Raw genomic sequence first — 19116 nt, forward strand, 5'->3', positions numbered from 1 at the left:
GAGGTATTGCTCTACAGAACTAAAACGTCACATTTGTCAAGCACTCAAGTAGTCGTGCATCAGACTCTGGAGTCTGCCAAAAGATGTAAAGCATGTTGAATTGAAGTACCAGGAGGAACTCTTCTTTTTGAGGGGGAACAAGACCATCTGACTCCCTCCACTTGGCATTACCTCTTGGAGAGTGACTTCTTCGTTGTTGCTGGTCGAATGATTGGTCATTCATTCCTCTATCCCTTGGAGGACTCAGCCCAGCTATCCTGCATGTGCTCTTTGGTGGATCCCCAGAATAAGCCACAATAGATATTGACTGTGCTGACGACATCTGTGAGACAATCAAAGTGGTACAATACATTTTTCCAGTAAGATTTTAATGATAGAAATTCGGGGCAAGGACAATAAAATGAATACCTGATGTCAGAAATGTTTCTCAGATATTTATAATACCACAATCACATAATTTACTAATTTAAACCAGCAGGGGGTGCTGAAGCAATGTTAACCATAAATGTAAGTCCATTTCTTCAAAACATGTAATTATAGTGAAGGATGTCATCATGTAAAATGTGTTTTTAGAATGTGACCTCCCCTGATTGGTCTAGACTCCAGAGTGTAAAAGGGCTGACAACACTGACGGAAGTATGTGATGTGGCAATGAGCCAGTGTGAGCACCAGTACTCAGAAAACTTAAGCTGCTAAATCGAATAAAGCGATCATTGATTCAATTATTTACACCTGTGCTTTTCCTACATGTGGAAATGTATGAATGTAAAACTGTTTCAAATGTGTCACATATTTGACAAAATGAAAGCAGCACTTCATAAAGACTCGTGTTCATTCTTAAATAACTCATTTCTTTATTACTCATAAAATATACAGCAATCTCAGTACTGAAAGAATTCATCGGAGCATTGAATTCACAGTAATAATTTCTATATACATGCTAGTTTCATCCCTCTTCAAGGAAAAGAAAAAAATCATCTTTTCCATTCTAAGGAAGCTAGCAAATGTATTGTACATATTTCCAGTTAAAAGGATATTTCAACAGACAGGGAAGATTTGAATCATGGTAGGATCGAGTGGTTTCTTTTTTTAAGTTAAAGAAAGCAAAACCTGTCAACAAACATTGACTAATATAAGCAAAATATATCATTCAAACAAAAGAAACTCAAACGCTGTCCTATCATTGGTTTACAGTGTTCTCACAAAGCTGAGCGTCAGATACGTCAGTACAGGATCAGTGCTTCTTAGAAATGTTCCATTACTTACCTCGTGCGCATCACTGTACTTTCACAGCTGCCTCAACAAACTCATCTTTTCTCAGTAACTAATGAAGGCACAAAATGAACACATAAATAGGAAGCGAAATTACACAAATAATTTATTCTTCAAAGACTAAACCGCAATGGACAGGTCAACATACAAAGGTAAGGTTGATCAACTTAAAAATGACCTGCCGCACATACCAAATGTTTTTAAATTATTCAGGTTGCTAAATCAGATTTCTTATTGAGGGATAACGAGTTTAAGACATGAACATGGGTGTATTGAAAATGCTTGATCTCAAAAAATAAATGACTTTCCGGCTGTATGACTTACAGACTCGAAGCACAAGTGCATTCTGACGGATGTAGTGTGCGGACATCAACCTTCTCTAACTCATCAAGAAATCCCCAAAATGAAACCCCCCTCCCCTTCCCACCTGCTAACCAATAAACCCCCAAATTCTCAATCTCATGTACACAGTTAAAACTGGGTTAAAATGCATCCATGCCTTTTGGTCCCTGTCGGTTTAGCTCTCTGTGAAGTGCTACCATCCCTCTTCAGCATGTTATTGCCGTACAAAAGTCGCCGTCTGCCCAACAAGCACAGTTTTTAGAAGTCAAGGTTGGTAAAGCAGCCGTTACTGGGGTCCAGTATCAGCTGAAGGACACCTGGTGCTGGATGAGTGTGGGCCAACATGCTGCACCTCCTCCCTCTCTCCGGTGTGTGTGTGGGAGGGGGGAGGGGACTCTTAAGGCTCCTGTGAGCGCTTTTCTTGCTTCTTCTGCCCTCCCAAGCTGGCGGTGGGTGATTTTTAAGACACAGTGTGTGTGTTCATGCATTTTATCGCTCCCTCCTGTCCCCTCAGTACGTCTCCGAGTCAGAGTCATTCAGCTCTTCGTCCTTGTAGAGTCCGTCTTGATGGCTGATGTTGTTGAAGCTGCAGTAGGAGCTGTGCTCGCCGCGCAGCACGGGCAGGCTGTCGAAGGTGACGCTCTTGGAGGGGCTGGTGGTGTAGTGGTTAATGGCACTGAAAGGGAGGGTGGGTGCCGGGGCGCAGGGGGACACAGGCATCATGGTGGCCAGGATGAGGGCTAGGCAGTCTGCCACATCTTTGTTGGGGGCACAAGCCAAGGCGGGTGTGTAACCTGTGAACAGTGACAGTATACCAACGTTACATACTGTATAACAGAAATGCACAGTTTCTGTTTCGAGCACTGGTGTAAATGATTCAGTTAAATGAGTAAACACGGCTTTTTAGATATATTTGAGGTAAAATCATAACGAGTCTGAGAAGTTTTCATTAAGATGATCTGAAAAATCTGTAAGACTTGAGCCAGGCATGTTTTAATGGCTTGGTTATCACCAAAATAAAGTTCTGATCCTGTTTTTACCTCTTTGTGATTTGTCTACAGTATGTTAACCTTCGTGTTTCGGAAGTGAACATTAGGCACATGATTAAAAGGTGAACGAGCAGCTAAAATGTTGTGGATGTGTGGACTAATTGAAACTGGTAAATAAAAGCAGTCCAATAGCCATTTGGATGAGGATTTTTTTAAATAATTACTGACACTGCTGTGTCCATTAGTATCGATGTTTAGATGGGACTTCCTGATGTACTGTAAAAACCCAAAAAATATGAAAGGTGCTGGTCTATAGTAATAGAAAAACAACATTGTGAATTTACCGTTTTCATCGACTGCAAGTACACTGGCTCCCTTTGCAAGCAGCTCCTGCACCACCACTGTTAAACCATTTCTTGCAGCCACGTGTAGAGGCCTTGAAAAACATAAAGTATGAATGCACCGACAGGAGAGTCAATATTTCACGATTTGTATCTCTATATTGCTCATTCAAATCCCCACAGTAACTAACCCACATTCCCATCGCTCAGATGCAGCAAGAGACAAGACCCGAATGGAATACAAGTGATACATACGTCTGTAAGGCGGCGTTAGTGGCATTTATGAGGTTTCTGTCTGTAATCTTCTCCAATATCAACAAGGCACTGGTTTCATGTCCCTGTGGAAAACAGGTGCAGTACGATACATCTCAAAAATCACCACAGAGTATAGCTTCTAAATGTGCAGGAATACCATTTGTGTGTGAAACAATGCAACAAACAAACTATTACTGCTGCTGTACAATGTAGGAAGAGTGCCACCATACGGCAATACGAACCTTACTGCAGGCGAGATGAAGTGCAGTGTTCTTCACAGCATCCTGCAGAGTGAGATCTGCTTTTGCACTGCTCACCAGTAGTTCTAAGTAAATCAGGAAAAACACATCCAAGGTAATTGGACGCAGATTAGTACGTCCCAGAGAGGTGTTTTACAGTCCAGTTATGGACAACATAGAACGAAAGCGGTGAAAGTATTGAAGCGTTCGTACCGACAGCGTTGGTCTGGCCATTTTCAGCGGCCATCATGAGCGGGGTTTTCCCTGCAGCATCAACACTGTTGACCTGAGCGTTGTGGCTCAGCAGCAGCTGGAGACACTCCACATGGTCAGTGAAGGCTGCTGCATGTAGTGGAGTCCTGCAGACATATTATCGGAAATGAGGCTCATTTTTCATCATCTCGTCATCATACAAGCTTTTAATTACAGGTACAAAACACCTGTCTCAAATGAATGTGTATACCTGCTTTTACTGTCTTTGGCATTGACGATGGCCGGGCCCAGAGTGTCTATCAGCATCTCAGCAGCACTTTCGTTGTCATGGATTCTAAAGATGAAAAAAAGGGCACCATTACTTCCTCGAATAAAGGTTTGTCCTCACATGCATTTAATTAAACAGAGGACGGCTCAAAAGATCTTACACAGCACAGTGGAGGGGGCTGAAAGCACTGCCTTCGGCCTTGTGAAAAACCTCTTGTTCCAGCAAAACCTCCACACACGTGTCGTGACCTGCAGACAAGAGAGCATTAACCGTCAGCCTTCATCTCCAGGGTCTCACAATCAGGGCTCTTTTAAAAACCACATGTGTTTGGGTGCATGAGGAAAATGCATGAAAGAAACATGAAAAATGATTGACTGTCCATGCTGATTTTAAAATCTACACTTGCTTAAGTGCTCCTTCTTACTCTCTTGGCAGCTTGCCCGCATTTAAGAGCATACATTACTCAACATCAGATACACATTCCCATAACAACATTTGATTGTTTGTCTTTTTAAAAGCAGGTTTTCAAACCCTCAACTCTGTACCATTGTAGCAGGCCCAGTGCAGTGGGGTGTAGCCTTGGTTGTCTGTTAAGACGGGGAGTGTTTCCACTGATTGGGCAGCATGCAGCAGGCCTCCAAGTACCCCAATGTGTCCACATGCTGCTGACAGGTGGACTGGTGTGTGCCCTTTACAGTCTCGCACCAGGAAGTTGGCGCTGTGCTGAAGCAAGGCCTCCACACATTCCTCGTGACCGGTCACCGCCTACAGACAGAAAACGGTAGGTGTTAGCGGGGTTTTTTTTTACAGTTGACTGACATCCTGAACGCTTCTGCATTTCACATGATTTGACAGATATTATTACTCCTTCTATAGACAAATCAAAGACAATCACATTTGTATACCTATAATATGCCTGGCAGGCAGCATCTCAAACATATATACGATAATATTGAAACGACAACATTTTTGGAAGGAAAAAACGTAACGCACAAAATGAAGGTACGAGTATAAGTACATATACAGTGTGTAAGTGTGTGTAAGAATGGTAAGATCTCCGTACTCCTCTATGAAGGGCTGTCCTGCCCCACTTATCTTTGGCTTCTACATTGGCTCCCTTATTCAGCAGAGAATACACACAATCTGTGTGTCCACTCAGGACCGACAGCATCAAGGGGGTTCTAAGAGATAACAGATAGTCATTTCAGCAATTTCTTCAGATCATCAGTGGGAAAAAAAAAAAAATCACAAACAAATTTGACTTACTGTCCATTCCCATCTTGAATGTCTACTGCACTTTTCAGGTCAGCATTACCAATCAGCAAACGCAAACATTCTGAATGACCATTAGTTGCTGCAGGGAAAGAAGGAACACCTCATTAGCATAGCCATAATAATACGAATACACTTTATTCATGTGGCACTTTTTAAAACAATATTACAAAAGACCTTTACAAATGAAACACTCAATTAAAACCACACCACAAATAATCCCGGCCAATAAAGGTGCAGTAAATATAATACCAAACATGTTATATTAGATTGTAAAAAACAAGAGGTAGGCAGCTTCATGTGCCACCGAGTCCAGGTCCATACCTGCAGCATGGATGGGGGTTCGCTTCAAAGTGAAGTCTTTGATCAGGATGGAGGCTCCCTGGTTGATTAGGACGTCCACACACTCTACGTGGCCCTTAAAGGCCGCCAGGTCGAGAGGTGTGCGCCCTTGGCTGTTTCTCACATCCAGATCCAGCAGAGACTGCACCAGAACCTCCATAGCGTGGTGGTGACCGTGGTATGCCTGAATGGTGCATTTACCATGAATAAGTCAACATAAATTCGATGAGATTGAGGATCGTGCCATGATGAGGAATAGCAGGACAAGGATAATACAGAATCACTCACAGCGAGGTGCAGGGGGCTAACGGGGGCTCTGACATCGGAGTCATTCAGGATGTCTGTCCCCGAGGTTTCCATTAGCTGAACAAACCGGGTGCACAAGTTAGAATCGACTTCAGATATAAGGTCAGAACTACAGATATGAAGGGCATGGCCTACTCTGAAAGCAAAATTCACAAAAAAACATCTGCACAATGTACTGATGGCTCCCAACAAATTCAATTTAACATGACCGTCACAAAGGAGAACAAGCAATAAGAAAGGCAAAAATGGAACTCACCACATCTAGAGGTGTTTCACTTGCAATCTGTGTGAGAGTGGGAGAAGCACCAATCAATTCAATAATTACAATATAGAAATACATAGATGCTGGTTGTTATGCATCGTGTGCGCCGGAGTGGAGTTCTCACCAGCTCCAGACAGAGGCGATGTCCATACGCCGAGGCGTAGTGCACAGCATTGTAGCCCTGATTGTCTCGGATCCCTGGATTTGCATCATTTCGCAGTAAATATTCCAGGCACCTGCAGACACGAGAAAGAGGCCGAGGTCAGGGAAACGTCACCGACTCACTCAGCATTAACCAACAACGCAGCTGAGCTTTTGTTCACAAAAACCCTCAAACATAATAACCCGCCCTCCCGCTCCTTTAAGAAAGTGAATTTCCAAAGCATTACTGACTTTCCAGCTGTGTCAGCGGCAGCGGCGTAGTGGAGAGGAGTGCAGCCCCGCTCGTCTAGGTCATTGACGCTGGCCCCGGAGCCCACCAGAGCAAACAGGCACTGGTAGTTACAGTTGGCAGCAGCATAGTGCAGAGGGGTCCTGGAAAAGCAAACAGAGCTCGGTTCCCTCTTCAAATTCAACCACGCAACTCGGAGAGAACAAACTCGAGAACTATCATTAAATGCTACAAACCTGCCGAAGCTGTCCTTTCTATTAAAGTCTGCCCCCGTGTTGAGGAGAAGATTGAGACATTCCGGGTTTCTGAGGGGTTCGGGAGATTCATGAAGTTATTTTTGTTATATGTCACGATCTACAGCCGAACACTAATATTAACGCTGTCCATTATTTAGCTTATTTTAGCTTTTACCATTCAGCTGCCCTGTACTCACCCTCCAGCAGCTGCAGCATGTAAACAGGTCCTTCCAAAGTCATCAGGCGTATCAACATCAAATCCTGCATCAGAGTAATGCATTATCAGCAAGATCCTTTACAGTACAGGTGACTTAGACCTATACAACCCCAATGACTGACCCATTCAACAAGAAGACTCTAGCTGAGCTTGCACTAGACAGACAACATGAATACGGAGTTGCTCACCTGAAGACAGGAGCTTTCGGCAGCAGTCAGAGAATCCACTGAGAGCAGCCAAATGAAGTGGGAACATACCATGAACCCCTCGCCTGAAAGTGACACAATCGTGTTGATTTACTCAGTATCAACCAAATAACGATAGTGCTAAACTAAGGGTAGCAAAGTACTATTCAATTGTACAGAACAATCTCCATCAGTCACACAACAGAGAGCACGTCGATGCTTTTGAAAGGTTCAAACTTGCAACTTCTTTCCACAAGGTGTAAAGTTGTAACAGTGGCTGTGAAAGAGCAGACGGGCTCACTGACTTAGCCGTGTCAGCTCTGTTGGTGATGAGGGTGTTGATGAGGAGCTCGTGTCCGTATCGAGCTGCAATGTGCAGCGGAGTATTTCCGTTCTTATCTTCACAGTCGATCTCAGCACCTTCAGAAAAAAAGGAGAGAGAAAAAAAAAAAGAAGAAGCACTTAGCCGACATTACGCTGAGAGGCACTTTTGCAGTCCAGCGTGTGAAATAAAGTCAGCGAGGCGGAATTTTTCAGAGGAGCTCACCATTCTCAATGATTGCTTGAGACCTAGAAAACCTCCCGTGGATGGCTGTCATGTGGAGGGGAGTCTTACCATCTTTACTCTGGGGGGAAAAAAAAACATGGTGCTATCACAATATAGATCATTACTATGTCTTTTAGCAATTCCAAAAAACTGAGCTCCAAAAAAACTGCTGCTAAATCACCGGGAAAAGGAGTGCCAGTTATTATTCACAAGCTTCCCCGGGTCAAATGGAGCAACGTTCTTCCAACGTTATCCGTTCTGAAATGAAGAGAGGCATCGCTTTGTTTGTTTTTTTAACTCACCTTGATGTTGACATCGGCCCCGTTGCACATGAGCAGCTCCAGACAGAGCGCCCCGTGGCGTGAAGCGGCGGTGAAATGGAGCGGTGCGAAGCCCTTCTCGTTCACCTGGTTGACGTTGGCGCCACTCTCGATGAGCTCGTTCACCACCACGTCCTGCCCGTTGTAGCACGCCACGTGGAGGGGGGTGTTGCCATACGCGTTGGTCTCATTGATCTAGACGGCGAGACAAAACAGGGAGTCGTCATCGCAGCATCGAGACGCTGTCACTCTTTTTAAAGATAAAAAAAAAAAAATCTGTTGAGTCATTATCCAAAACATAAGCAGTGGATAAGGCCAGGTTATGAGTTATTAAATGTCTCTCCTGATCAGATCATTAGGTCTGGCGGTGAACTGCAGTGTGAGGACAATAAGCTTGGTGGTGGAACTTACATCCACCCCCAAGTCCAGGAGGTATTTGACAACACTGATCATTCCACTGGAGGCGGCTGCATGTAGGGGGGTGTACGACTTCTTATCTTTGCAGGCCACCTCGGCTCCATGAGACGCCAGCAGCTTCACCACCTCTATGTGTCCTGATGACGAAAAAAAGACAATGATTTCACGACATGAATACACATTCAATTTGGTCATATCAGAACACGAGTGTTAACTTCAACAACAAATAATGAATCATTTTGATGCCTTTAAAAGTAGAAGTATTTTCAATAAAGTCCTGGAGACAAGATGAGATGAAGTTACATAGAAACATAATAATGTGGTGTAACAACGCTTGATTTGTTACCCATGTAGGCTGCCCAGTGGATTGCGCGGCGGTCCCTCTTGTCAAAGGCATTGATGTTTGCTCCTCTGGAGAGCAGGAGCCTCACCATCTAACAGCAGCAACACAGGAAAAAAAAGAGCAGTCAGGAAAAATGTGGAGGGAAGTTACAACCTGCACACTACCAATTCTGCTGCCTTTCAGTCAGCGTGGCAACTCATACAACCATTGTGTGTACGTGGTGTGTAATGCCTTAATACTCCGGTCTACACCATGTACATGCATACAGTTTACTTTGATTTAATCTAATCTCATGAATTACACGTGCTTCCACAAGGCTATACATTCTTGTTTAAAGTGCTGAGCAAACACAGGTTGAAAGACGTTTTGCATACACACAACACAGGAACATCAACAGCACAAGTACAAGCTACGCATGAAACTGTCAATGTCCACCGTGCGCCTAAGTTGAAGACGATGCATAAGAGAGGCATAGGCTGTTATCAAGTTGAACAAAGGCTACAGCTGCATTTCCTAACATCTGTATTTGTTGAGTGTTTTATTAGACTGTTGCTGCACAACCAAAAGTTTGTCGGAACAGCTTTCATGCGCTTGTTTTGCATACATTGCACTTGATTAAATGACACTTTTATATAATTAACGTACATACGAGTACATAAAACGTCAGTGTGCATCCATGTAGAAAAACTGACGGTCTGAATATGTGCTGTTGTCTTTCATTGGAAAGCAGCTTTATTATATATTTGGTGAGCTTCTCCAACTTTAGATTTGTTCGTGGGGTTTCCATTTGTGCAACTAACTCCCAGATACAAAAGCAGATTTTATCACCTCATCAAAACTCAACCACACACACACCAATACAACAGAAGCTCAGTTTACTTATTTGTCGAAATTAGAGTGTGAGAATAGGCCACAGCATAGGCCAAACACTGTAGGTACAAATAACTCACTGCAATATGGTGTGATGGTGATGAATCATTTTCATGAATAGCTCTAAATTCAAAAATATATTTTTTTAACTTTGTCAAAGACAATCAGAAAGAAACAAGGATGAGGAACAACTGGCAAATACAGTGTGTGTGTGTGTAGCCATCTATACAATAAAGAGAGGTGGGTAGTCTGCAGAGCTATATGGGGATGTAGATTGTTTCACTTTACTACACACTTAAGCTGTTGTTCAGTTGTTCTGTATTGGAAAGCCATTGTGTTTACACATTTATGAGGCGAGCAGGCACATCCAGTCAGTAAGAGGAGATCAGCCAGACAAACCCATCGGAGTCCGTCTCTATGATCAGCACTGAAGTGGTTCTACTTTTAAAAACACAACAAAGACGGGACAGACTGTGCAGCCACAACGTCAGCACCGACCCTTTAGGTGCGCACGTGTATTATTTCTTATTGCAGTTCATATTCAAATGTGCTGCCATTTTTTATCCATGAAGGTGCGACTCCATCCAAACGAAATAAAAAGGTATTAAAAGTACTTCTTTGAGCGCGGCGGAATCAAACCACACTCTTGGCTTAACATTACCTCCAGGTGACCGCTGAAGGCCGCATGGTGCAGCGCAGTCCGGCCGGCTCTGTCCGACACGTTCACATTGCTGAGCAGCGGGACGAGGGCCTCGGCGCAGCGGACAGCTTTATTTGCTGCGGCGATGTGTAGCGGCGTCTGCCAGTTCTTGTCTCGGGCGTTTACGTCCGCAGAGTGTTTCAGCAGCACCTGGACGGCCTCCTGCAAGACAAGACGTCGTCACATGTAGGTTTAAGCTCCACACCGTTTACATGACTAGGTACAGAATCAGAGGAGCGTACACATACCTCACTGCAGGAGGCCACGGCCCGGTGCAGAGGAGTCAGCCACTTGTTATCTTTGGCATTTACTCTGGCACCTACAAGTCAAGAGGCTGTTAAACTGTTCGAGGTCATAACAGCTACACGACAATCTATCGAAACATTTCAACAAAATGGCTGATGCCTTTTAGAGAGTTCTGTTTAGTAATATCTCCATCTGCATTATCAGAAGAAAAGAGCAGACTGCAAAGGGTGCATGTGGAGGTATTCTACGATATTGAATGCAGATGCAACATCTGGCCACAGAGGCATTTGAAATATCTCATTTCGCTCTCAGACAGGTTAACGTTGAAGAGCATTTAACACTCCCCTCAATACCCAGAACGGGATTTTAAAAGGTTTAAACGTTATGAGCAACCATCCTCAAATTGGTGCAATCAATTGAGCCATACTGGTCACATGTCAACAAGTTAACAAGCTCAAATTGTGACAGAAATTACATCATTTATGCTAACTCAGGCCTTCTCCGAGAGAATCCTTCCTGATAACACATTTCTAAGAATTGTAACATTAAAAGGATAAATGTTGCTTGATATGTGACATTAATGTTGGGGATGTAAGGTTCCAATTTCTGAATACTGACCTCTAAATCGTCTACACTACAAGAATGACAGAACTTCATATGGCTGTTTGACTTTAACAGCTTCTGTTCATGAATCCTCTTTTAAAAACAAAACACACCTGAAAGAATCAGCAGCTCTATAATTTCTGCGTCACCAAGATAAGCAGCAGCATGCAGCGGAGTCCGCTTCTCATTGTCCTGTAATGAGTGAAAACAAAGACTTTAATAGAAACAAAACAGAGTTCAAAGTTATCACCTTTTGTTTCTTCTATAGTTTATATAAGTTCATTTGGTCCTGTGACAGTAAAGCCAATGTTTCTCTTTACTTGTTGACATTACAATGCTAGAAAGGAGAAACAACCATTACATGTTACAGAAGCACAGTCACCATTCATGGCAAACACAAAATCCAGTAAGTTAAAGAGGCTTCCAGTGAAACACAAGCTAGTACAAACCAGCTTTATTTTGAATACCAAAGCAGTAATGTTGAGCAATGCAATAAAATAAGCTGAGTCAGATCATGCAGTGGGAACTGTAAAAACTGTCTTTGTGCTTTTTGTACAAACAAAAAGAAAAACAGAAAGAGATATTTGAGGACAAGGACATTTATACACAAGAGCTTTTAAATTCTGTGCCGCTGAAATTTAAATAATATGAGGAAACAAGAGTCGGTTGGGATTACCTGTGCATTCACATCCTCTTTTTTGAATACGAGTGAGCGTACTTCATCTGGATCCACATTGAAAATAGCTTTCAGCAGAGCAGGCTGTAAAAGAGAGAGAGGCCGCGTCAAAATCAACTGGATCTCAAGACTTTTTCTGGCTGACATTGCAACACTATCTCAGACTCTCATCATGACAGTAAAAACGTGCAAGGCCAATGATCTGTGAGGGGGAACCTTGTTTGAGAGACTAGAAAACGCCAACAGTATAGATCAAAAATGAGAAAAGCATGCTGACCTCGGAGACCTTAGACCAGAGAGACTTCAGAATCCTCGTCATCAAGCACCACGACACACACGCGGCTCATTTGCTCAGCGTTCACACATTAATGCTTAAAAAGCCCAGATATGTTGTTGCTAACAATCCTTTGAACAGGCACAGACTGGTGCATGGACACGGTTATAAAAAAAGATACTAGAGCAGTTTGGTACAGACATTTTAACAAAGCGATGACTCCACAAATCAGAGGATGATACAGACAAATGCTGAGCGGCCTCTTTTCTAATTCTGTTCTGTGTTTAGTGACAGCTGGCAAGCAAAACACCGCACGGAGTGAATTATCACAATATTTGAATGACTACAAGCCCAACACTGTGGTCCAAAAGACTGATTCGCTGTCAGCATCTCCTAAACGGACACAGACACAAAAGAAAAAGAAAGAAAAGGAAAGCGTCCACAGATGATACAAGTCAAAAAGAGTTTCCAAAGTAAAAGTGAAGTGAAGGAGGTACTTGTTGGAGTTCTTTGTGAAGTCTGACTCTTATCGATCAGACTATTAGAAAGTTGCTACGTTGGCCCCACCCTTCTAGGAGTGTATACAAAGGGAAAGTACTGCTGTCTGTGGGATTTCTACAAAACTGGAGGTGCGCTATTTCAGTAAAATATTGTATAAACCATCACATTTTTCCTTATTTTCATTTTGCACAATTTTTTTTATATTCGTGCCTTAAAAAAAAATACATTTAAGACTGAAACCATATTAAATATTTATTGCAATATTTACCCATGTGCAGGCAGCTGAAGTCACGGATTCTAGACAAGGCTAGCGTACTTCGTACTTACTTCAGAGTCTGAAGTGAGAACCCGACACTCCAACACAGCAGACATCACAGCTGACAGAGCGTCTATGACTCCTTGTCCATGTAGTTACCCACATCTTCACAACAACTGTCAGCTTTACACAACCTCAAGCAATAGCTTCCATATCAGACTGCAGGTGCATTTGAAAACAATTCTACAGTTTTTGACCACCAGCTAGCACAAATCATTTTGACCACATCATAAATAATAAGATTGAATGCCAACGGGAATAAATTTAGCATAACTTTCTGGTTCATGTTTAATGGCGCGGTAAGACAATCTTTACCAAGCTGGCAAATGATTGTTACCTCTCAAGTGCTCTTTTAATTCTACAATACATTTTGTCAAATGTTTGCTTGTGATTGTTTTTTGTTACTAACTAGTGTTACATCTCCGTGACTTGTCAAATTGATTCGGAAACTCTGCTAAAAATCAATGCCCCCATCAAGAGTCACAAACTGTAATTAAGTTTGCTAATGAACTGCCATGTTTGCCAGCTCAACCTTAGCTCAAGCTTACCTTTGTCGGCCTTAAAGCACATCTTTAGGTGGATGAAGCTGGAGTTCTTTCAGCGTACACAATTAGACTGATGTAGTATGCGGAGTACAATTGTTCATTAATCCTCCATCCTTCAGTTAACCCACCGGGGTACAACAGCTAGCTAATTAGCTAATGTAGCAACCATGTAGCTTATAAGACTGAATGTACAAAAGACCTCTGGTTGATAAGGCATCGTTTGAGCCACATACTCACAAAACCCTATCAAATAGAATGAGCAGTGTCTGGATCTAACTATAGTACGGTCTACTAATGGCTCACTATAACATTGTTATCCCGTATCATTCACTCTAAGCACTTAGAGTGAATTGTACTGTATGAAATGTACTCAACTTTTCTGCTGCAAGACGCCAGGATTAAACAAACTTAAAAGTCAAACATTGTGAGCACTACTGTTTTTGATCAAATAAAAATCTACCGTGAACGTATATATGTGGTGGCATGGGTAAGATGATTAACCTTTTAAGTATATTGAAACCAACATGTCATGGCCTCATACAAATGTGAGCCACATGATGCCGTTCAGCAGTCAAATGCATGCTCAATAAGCATTCAGAATAAGCAAGATAAAGATTACCATAAAGTAGCTTAAAGCCGGTTTGAAAAAAGCAGAAGACAATCCTCTCATTCATCATTATCACGCCCATGACTATCTGCAGGGTGCAATGGTGCTCAGAGTTACTCGTAGTTTCACCACGGCGGAGTGATTCTTAGTCCGGTGCTGTAGACACGCCCCCTCTGAGAGTCACACAGACACCTGGGGCAGGTGCTGTAGACACGCCCCCTCTGAGAGTCACACAGACACAGACACCTGGGGCAGGTGCTGTAGACACGCCCCCTCTGAGAGAGTCACACAGACACACACCTGGGCAGGTGCTGACAGAAGTATCAGAGTGGAAGCTAGACAGGCCCAATAATATTCCAGTCACCACAGAAAGGTCGACCCTCTCCCCAGACAATGGAGATATTCTCATCTTTTTGAAAATAATGTCACAGTAATGTAACATAATTGTGTATTTGAATGACCTGACAGGAAGTAAACACAGACCCAAGTTGTTGCTGAGCAGTTCAGTTCAGTGTAAACAGTGGAAGCTCACTGGCTGTTTCTTTCTTTCAGTATTGATCAAAGGACAAGGGTATCAACATACCTCATGTTGCACTTAAACTTAACAGAATTCTTGAATGTATTATTTTCATTTATTTATTTAATTTTGTTTCAAATTGGACATCTTCAATATTTTTGTTTTCATGTAAGACTATAGCCCAAAGTTCTTTGCTTTAAGTGTTCTTGAGGTTCTTTAATTAATAAATGGAAAGCAAAGTTATATTTGTCTCCTCCCTTTTTCTTTGTTGATCTGAAAAATGATCCGAACCATGACTCCTGAACCGTGATCCGAACCGAACCGTGAGGTTTGTGATCCGTGACACCCCTAGTTACTAGGGATAAAGTCAGGGTAACAAACGGGGACTTGTTATCATTTTGATGATCTCTGTACAACCCCCCCCCCCCCCCCCACAGAAAGACAAATCTGAGTTTTTGTTGTTTTTCAGTTCTCCAGTCCTGCACGACCGGTGTAGGAGATTTTCTCTGCTTCTCCGACTACACGACTGTGCACACCTCCTTTCCTCACACAAGCCAGCCTAGTTAATACCATCACCATGGAGACAGCTCTTTGGCAACTCCACCAGCTCGCATGAGGCCAGGTACACACACACACACACACACTACAAGAATAGCAGGCCTGTTCAAAACACCCTTATATAAATGATAAGAGGAAGTGTTTGACACAGTTACAGGATGCATGTCTAATAATGTCACGTCATGTATTATTGCCATTAACGTTACACAGCAGATTACCTGCATGTTTCCCATTCATATAATAAAAATAGATACCTTTGGTAAACAACAACTTCCGATACAAACGGTTCAATTATTAACAGTATTCACAAGTGGGATAAACACTACAGGCTTGTGATCAAGGGTATAACTTATCCAACGCTTTAACACTGAGAAACACGCATTAGAAATTAAAGCATCACACTGAGCCTCTCATAGATCGCTGCAGTCAAAACACAGTGGTGGCGTTCAAAGATGTCACATTTAGTTCAGGGCATCGGTTCATACAAGAAGACACATTATTCATGTCAACATCAACAGATAGCGTTGGCTGTTGTGCTAATCATCTTACACTACATTACAGATATTCAGTGGCTTATTATGATTGAACATAATCCCTCGGAAGCGACACAACTCAAGCCCAGTGTTGCATTGTTTAGTCACAACATGCTAACTAGTCACAACTGAGTAGCTAGTAGCATTTCACGCAGGCTCTGGCTAATAGCTGCAAATCAACACACTGTATCCTGAGCTGGATGCGACTCAACACACCGCTCGCGCATGTGTGTGTCTCAGTGTAAATGGTGATGGCTCTTTATTATTGCCAGAAACATCCCAACACGCGATGTTACCCGGCGGTACTGTTCCCAAGTTTCACATCACACGTATAGCAAATGTATCACCTAGCTTCACGTGAAGTGTTTAAGGAAATGCTTCTAGAGAACAACTGGAGAAACTGGTCTTACATTCATTCCGCTGTTGAAATCGGGGCAGTTAACGTTAGCTAACATTAGCTTGGCCAACAGTAGCTTAAACTTAGGTCAGCTGTGGATACAAATGGTCACTTACCTGGTCTCGAATTTTGAGAACCACCATATTTCTGGGATTTTAATTGTTCTCATGCAGATTCATAAAGGGATATTTGTCTCCTTCCGAATCGCGGTGTTTGATCTCGGGCTAGCTCTCCTGCTGGTCTACTGGAGGCCTAACGTGACGCTAGCTTAGCTCTCTTGCTAGCTTCCGAACCTGATGGCATGAAAGCAGAGGAGTAGCGGAAACTCCATAGCATTTCCGCCACCATACTTCGCCTCCCAAAAAGACGCAATTCAATAGGTCAAACGCGCTGTGCCCTCCTAGTAGGAGAGTCTCTGATTGGCTGCACGAACAGCGCTCTGTGACAGACGCATAGTGTCGCGCTGCCGTCCACGCTCTTGTCATAATAAATGTAGTAGATTGTTTTGTAACGAACGATTCAAACATATTTACAATGCAACTCATTGACATTATGATCACTGTGAAATAAATATATCAAGCAATTTGGCTCCGTTTGGTCGGCTTGTCAGTAACAGCTGTTTATTATTCTATTTACACACAGTGACTCATATTGAAGTTGTACAAACAGCGAGAACCATGTTACCATTGGCCGACAAGCAACTGTAGTGGAGCCACTGAGAGTTATTAACAGTATTCTCTCACGAAGAGGAGTATAGCCATGCTGACAATAAAATGCTCCAACTGTTATACACTCCAGTTTTCTTCCTCTTTTTTCCTTATCGTGTTAAAATAGGAGCTGGGGGATATTTTTGGAGCTGATATTTTTGTAGCTACAGTGAATAGTTTGGATACAAAATAAATTGCTTCACAAGCTTAGATGGTGGACATGCAAAACTTAGACCACTTAGGCTTTAATAATACTTCTGTCTGACTACTAAACTCTAGGTCTAGGACATATCAAATGGGTTTATTGTAAGACAAAGGACAGTATAGGTCCATCTTCTGTAACTTTAAATGGGTTCAATTCCACAGGTTGGTGGGTTTTAAATCCTTCGTGTGTTTCAGGACCTGTAAACTAACGCCAACATGTGGTGGTATATGGCCCTCTAGTGATCTGTCCTTTAACTACAAGCAGGCTTTGAAAGTAGCTGATGTGCGTCAAATTTAATAAAGGCTTTCAATGAGAAATACAAATAAAATACATAAACCTAAGTCTGTACTTATTACTTGTTATTTAGGCATGTTTAATTAACGCAGGCTGAATTTAAGAGCATTGTTGACTCTTTTGACTTGTACAACCTTATGCTTGTGATAAAATTAATAATGTGGATTAATTTAAAACAATTGAGGATAAAAACATGGAGTCAAAGTGATTTCAGATTTAGACACGATTATAAACTAGTTTACACCCTTAATGCTGAAAATAAGGGTGTCTGTAGAATCGCTAATGGAATGTTACAGCCACACCAGCTGACGATGTGGGACAGTAATTTCCTCTGTGTGTTGAAAATACCACAGACTGGACTGGCAGGGATGACATTATGGAAGAGGGCCAAAAGGCTTGGACACAAAACTGTCTGTGCACTCGGTGACTTAGTGGTTCTGTCATCGAGGCAGTATATTGAGATTCAAACATTAACAGTGCAGTCATTTAGCAATCTGCTACCATATCATTATGTGGAAGAAATGTATAAAAGCTATACAGTCAGATCATATCATGGCATGTTTTTTGATTTTTGTAGTAATAATTCAGCTTCAACCGCTCAGTATAAAAATAAAACATGAACAATGTTAAGGTTTTCTTTCTGTTGAAACCACTTAATCAATATGTGTCTCAAGCTGTCAGGCAGTGCATATTACTCCCTGTGATTACTCTCCACCAAGAGGCATCTGTGCCAATAAGAAATAAAACAAAGCAGTACGGCAAAGAAGGACAGTTTTGGGAGTCGGGTGGTAGTGGGGGTCTTGTGAAAGAATGTGGATTATGTTCACCAGGCAACTTTCCAGGCTAGTCTCACATTTCAAGGCACTGGATACAAAGAGAGGGGAGAGGGAAAAGGTTGCGGCAGCTATGTTGATGATTTTGGGTGTAGGTTGGTCGCCTTTGCTGGGGGTAATCCTCCTGGATCTCTTCCCTAAGCCCTGCGAAGGCCACAGCAACCAAAGGAGGAATAAACTCTCGCTGGGGCGGCTGAGGTAGAGAGGGGTTCCCACAAATTAAATTAAGAGGAGAAACAGTGGACAAAAGAGTAAATGCATGAATGGAGAAAACAGATGCATACTTGCATACCTCTACAATCTGCAACCCTCTTAAAAACTGCACCCTGACCCCTCTTGTTTACAGGGCCCTTTGTGTGTGCGCGCGTGTGTGTGTGTGTGTGTGTGTGAAAGAGAGAGAGAGAGACAGAGATAGAATGATAGAGAAATACAAATTTCAATGTATTTGTTGGTTTCTTTACTGAAATGAAAACATTTGTATTATTTGCTATAGACAAAAAATCCAAAGCACCAGTTACTAAGTCCTCCCACCTGAACAGAATGATGTAGTAACATTACTAGAAATAATAAAAAATGACCAGACAGACAGTTTTCCGAGAGGTGAGACGACCCTTAGCGTCCAGGTGCCAGCTGTGGGGCCTGCACAGCGATAAGACAGCCACAGACATGCATGCAGGATCATGCTTTAGATTACTGGATGCTGGACTATGCCCCCTGTCTGTCCGTCCAGCCGTCAGGATGAGGGATAGCAAACAGCTGGGCAGTCAGGGTCCTGGGATGAAAGTGGTGTCACCCACTGGGTCATTCCCAGCTGCTGTCAGACAGTGGCGAGATGGGAGGAGAGAGCATTTCAGCTCAGCTTCCCACCACTGTTCCTAGAGTGTTAATGTAGAGCCAGTGAACACAATCGGAAGATAAATCCAATACTTGTCATATACTGTCTCCTAAATATCTGAGGGTAGGTAAAGTAATGCATT

At 42.6% G+C, this 19116-nt stretch overlaps 1 protein-coding gene across 1 annotated transcript; it reads right to left on the bottom strand.

Moving 5' to 3' along the window:
- Positions 1-830: 830 nt before the first annotated feature.
- Positions 831-16391, bottom strand: ankrd28b (ankyrin repeat domain 28b). Its single transcript, XM_079275260.1, has 28 exons — positions 16217-16391; positions 11853-11936; positions 11290-11368; positions 10576-10646; positions 10289-10489; positions 8761-8848; positions 8409-8551; positions 7980-8192; positions 7678-7756; positions 7436-7550; positions 7134-7216; positions 6926-6989; positions 6729-6797; positions 6495-6635; positions 6226-6337; positions 6096-6122; positions 5822-5896; positions 5516-5717; positions 5186-5273; positions 4983-5100; positions 4465-4684; positions 4080-4167; positions 3902-3985; positions 3652-3797; positions 3442-3524; positions 3200-3282; positions 2948-3039; positions 831-2408 (listed from the first exon to the last, which is right to left on the bottom strand). The coding sequence occupies exons 1-28, from the start codon at positions 16241-16243 to the stop codon at positions 2125-2127; spliced, it is 3159 nt and encodes a 1052-aa protein (XP_079131386.1). The 5' UTR covers positions 16244-16391; the 3' UTR covers positions 831-2124.
- Between the last annotated feature and the right edge of the window lie 2725 nt (positions 16392-19116).

Source organism: Melanostigma gelatinosum (assembly GCF_949748355.1).
Source record: "Melanostigma gelatinosum genome assembly, chromosome: 9".
Classification (NCBI taxonomy): domain Eukaryota; kingdom Metazoa; phylum Chordata; class Actinopteri; order Perciformes; family Zoarcidae; genus Melanostigma; species Melanostigma gelatinosum.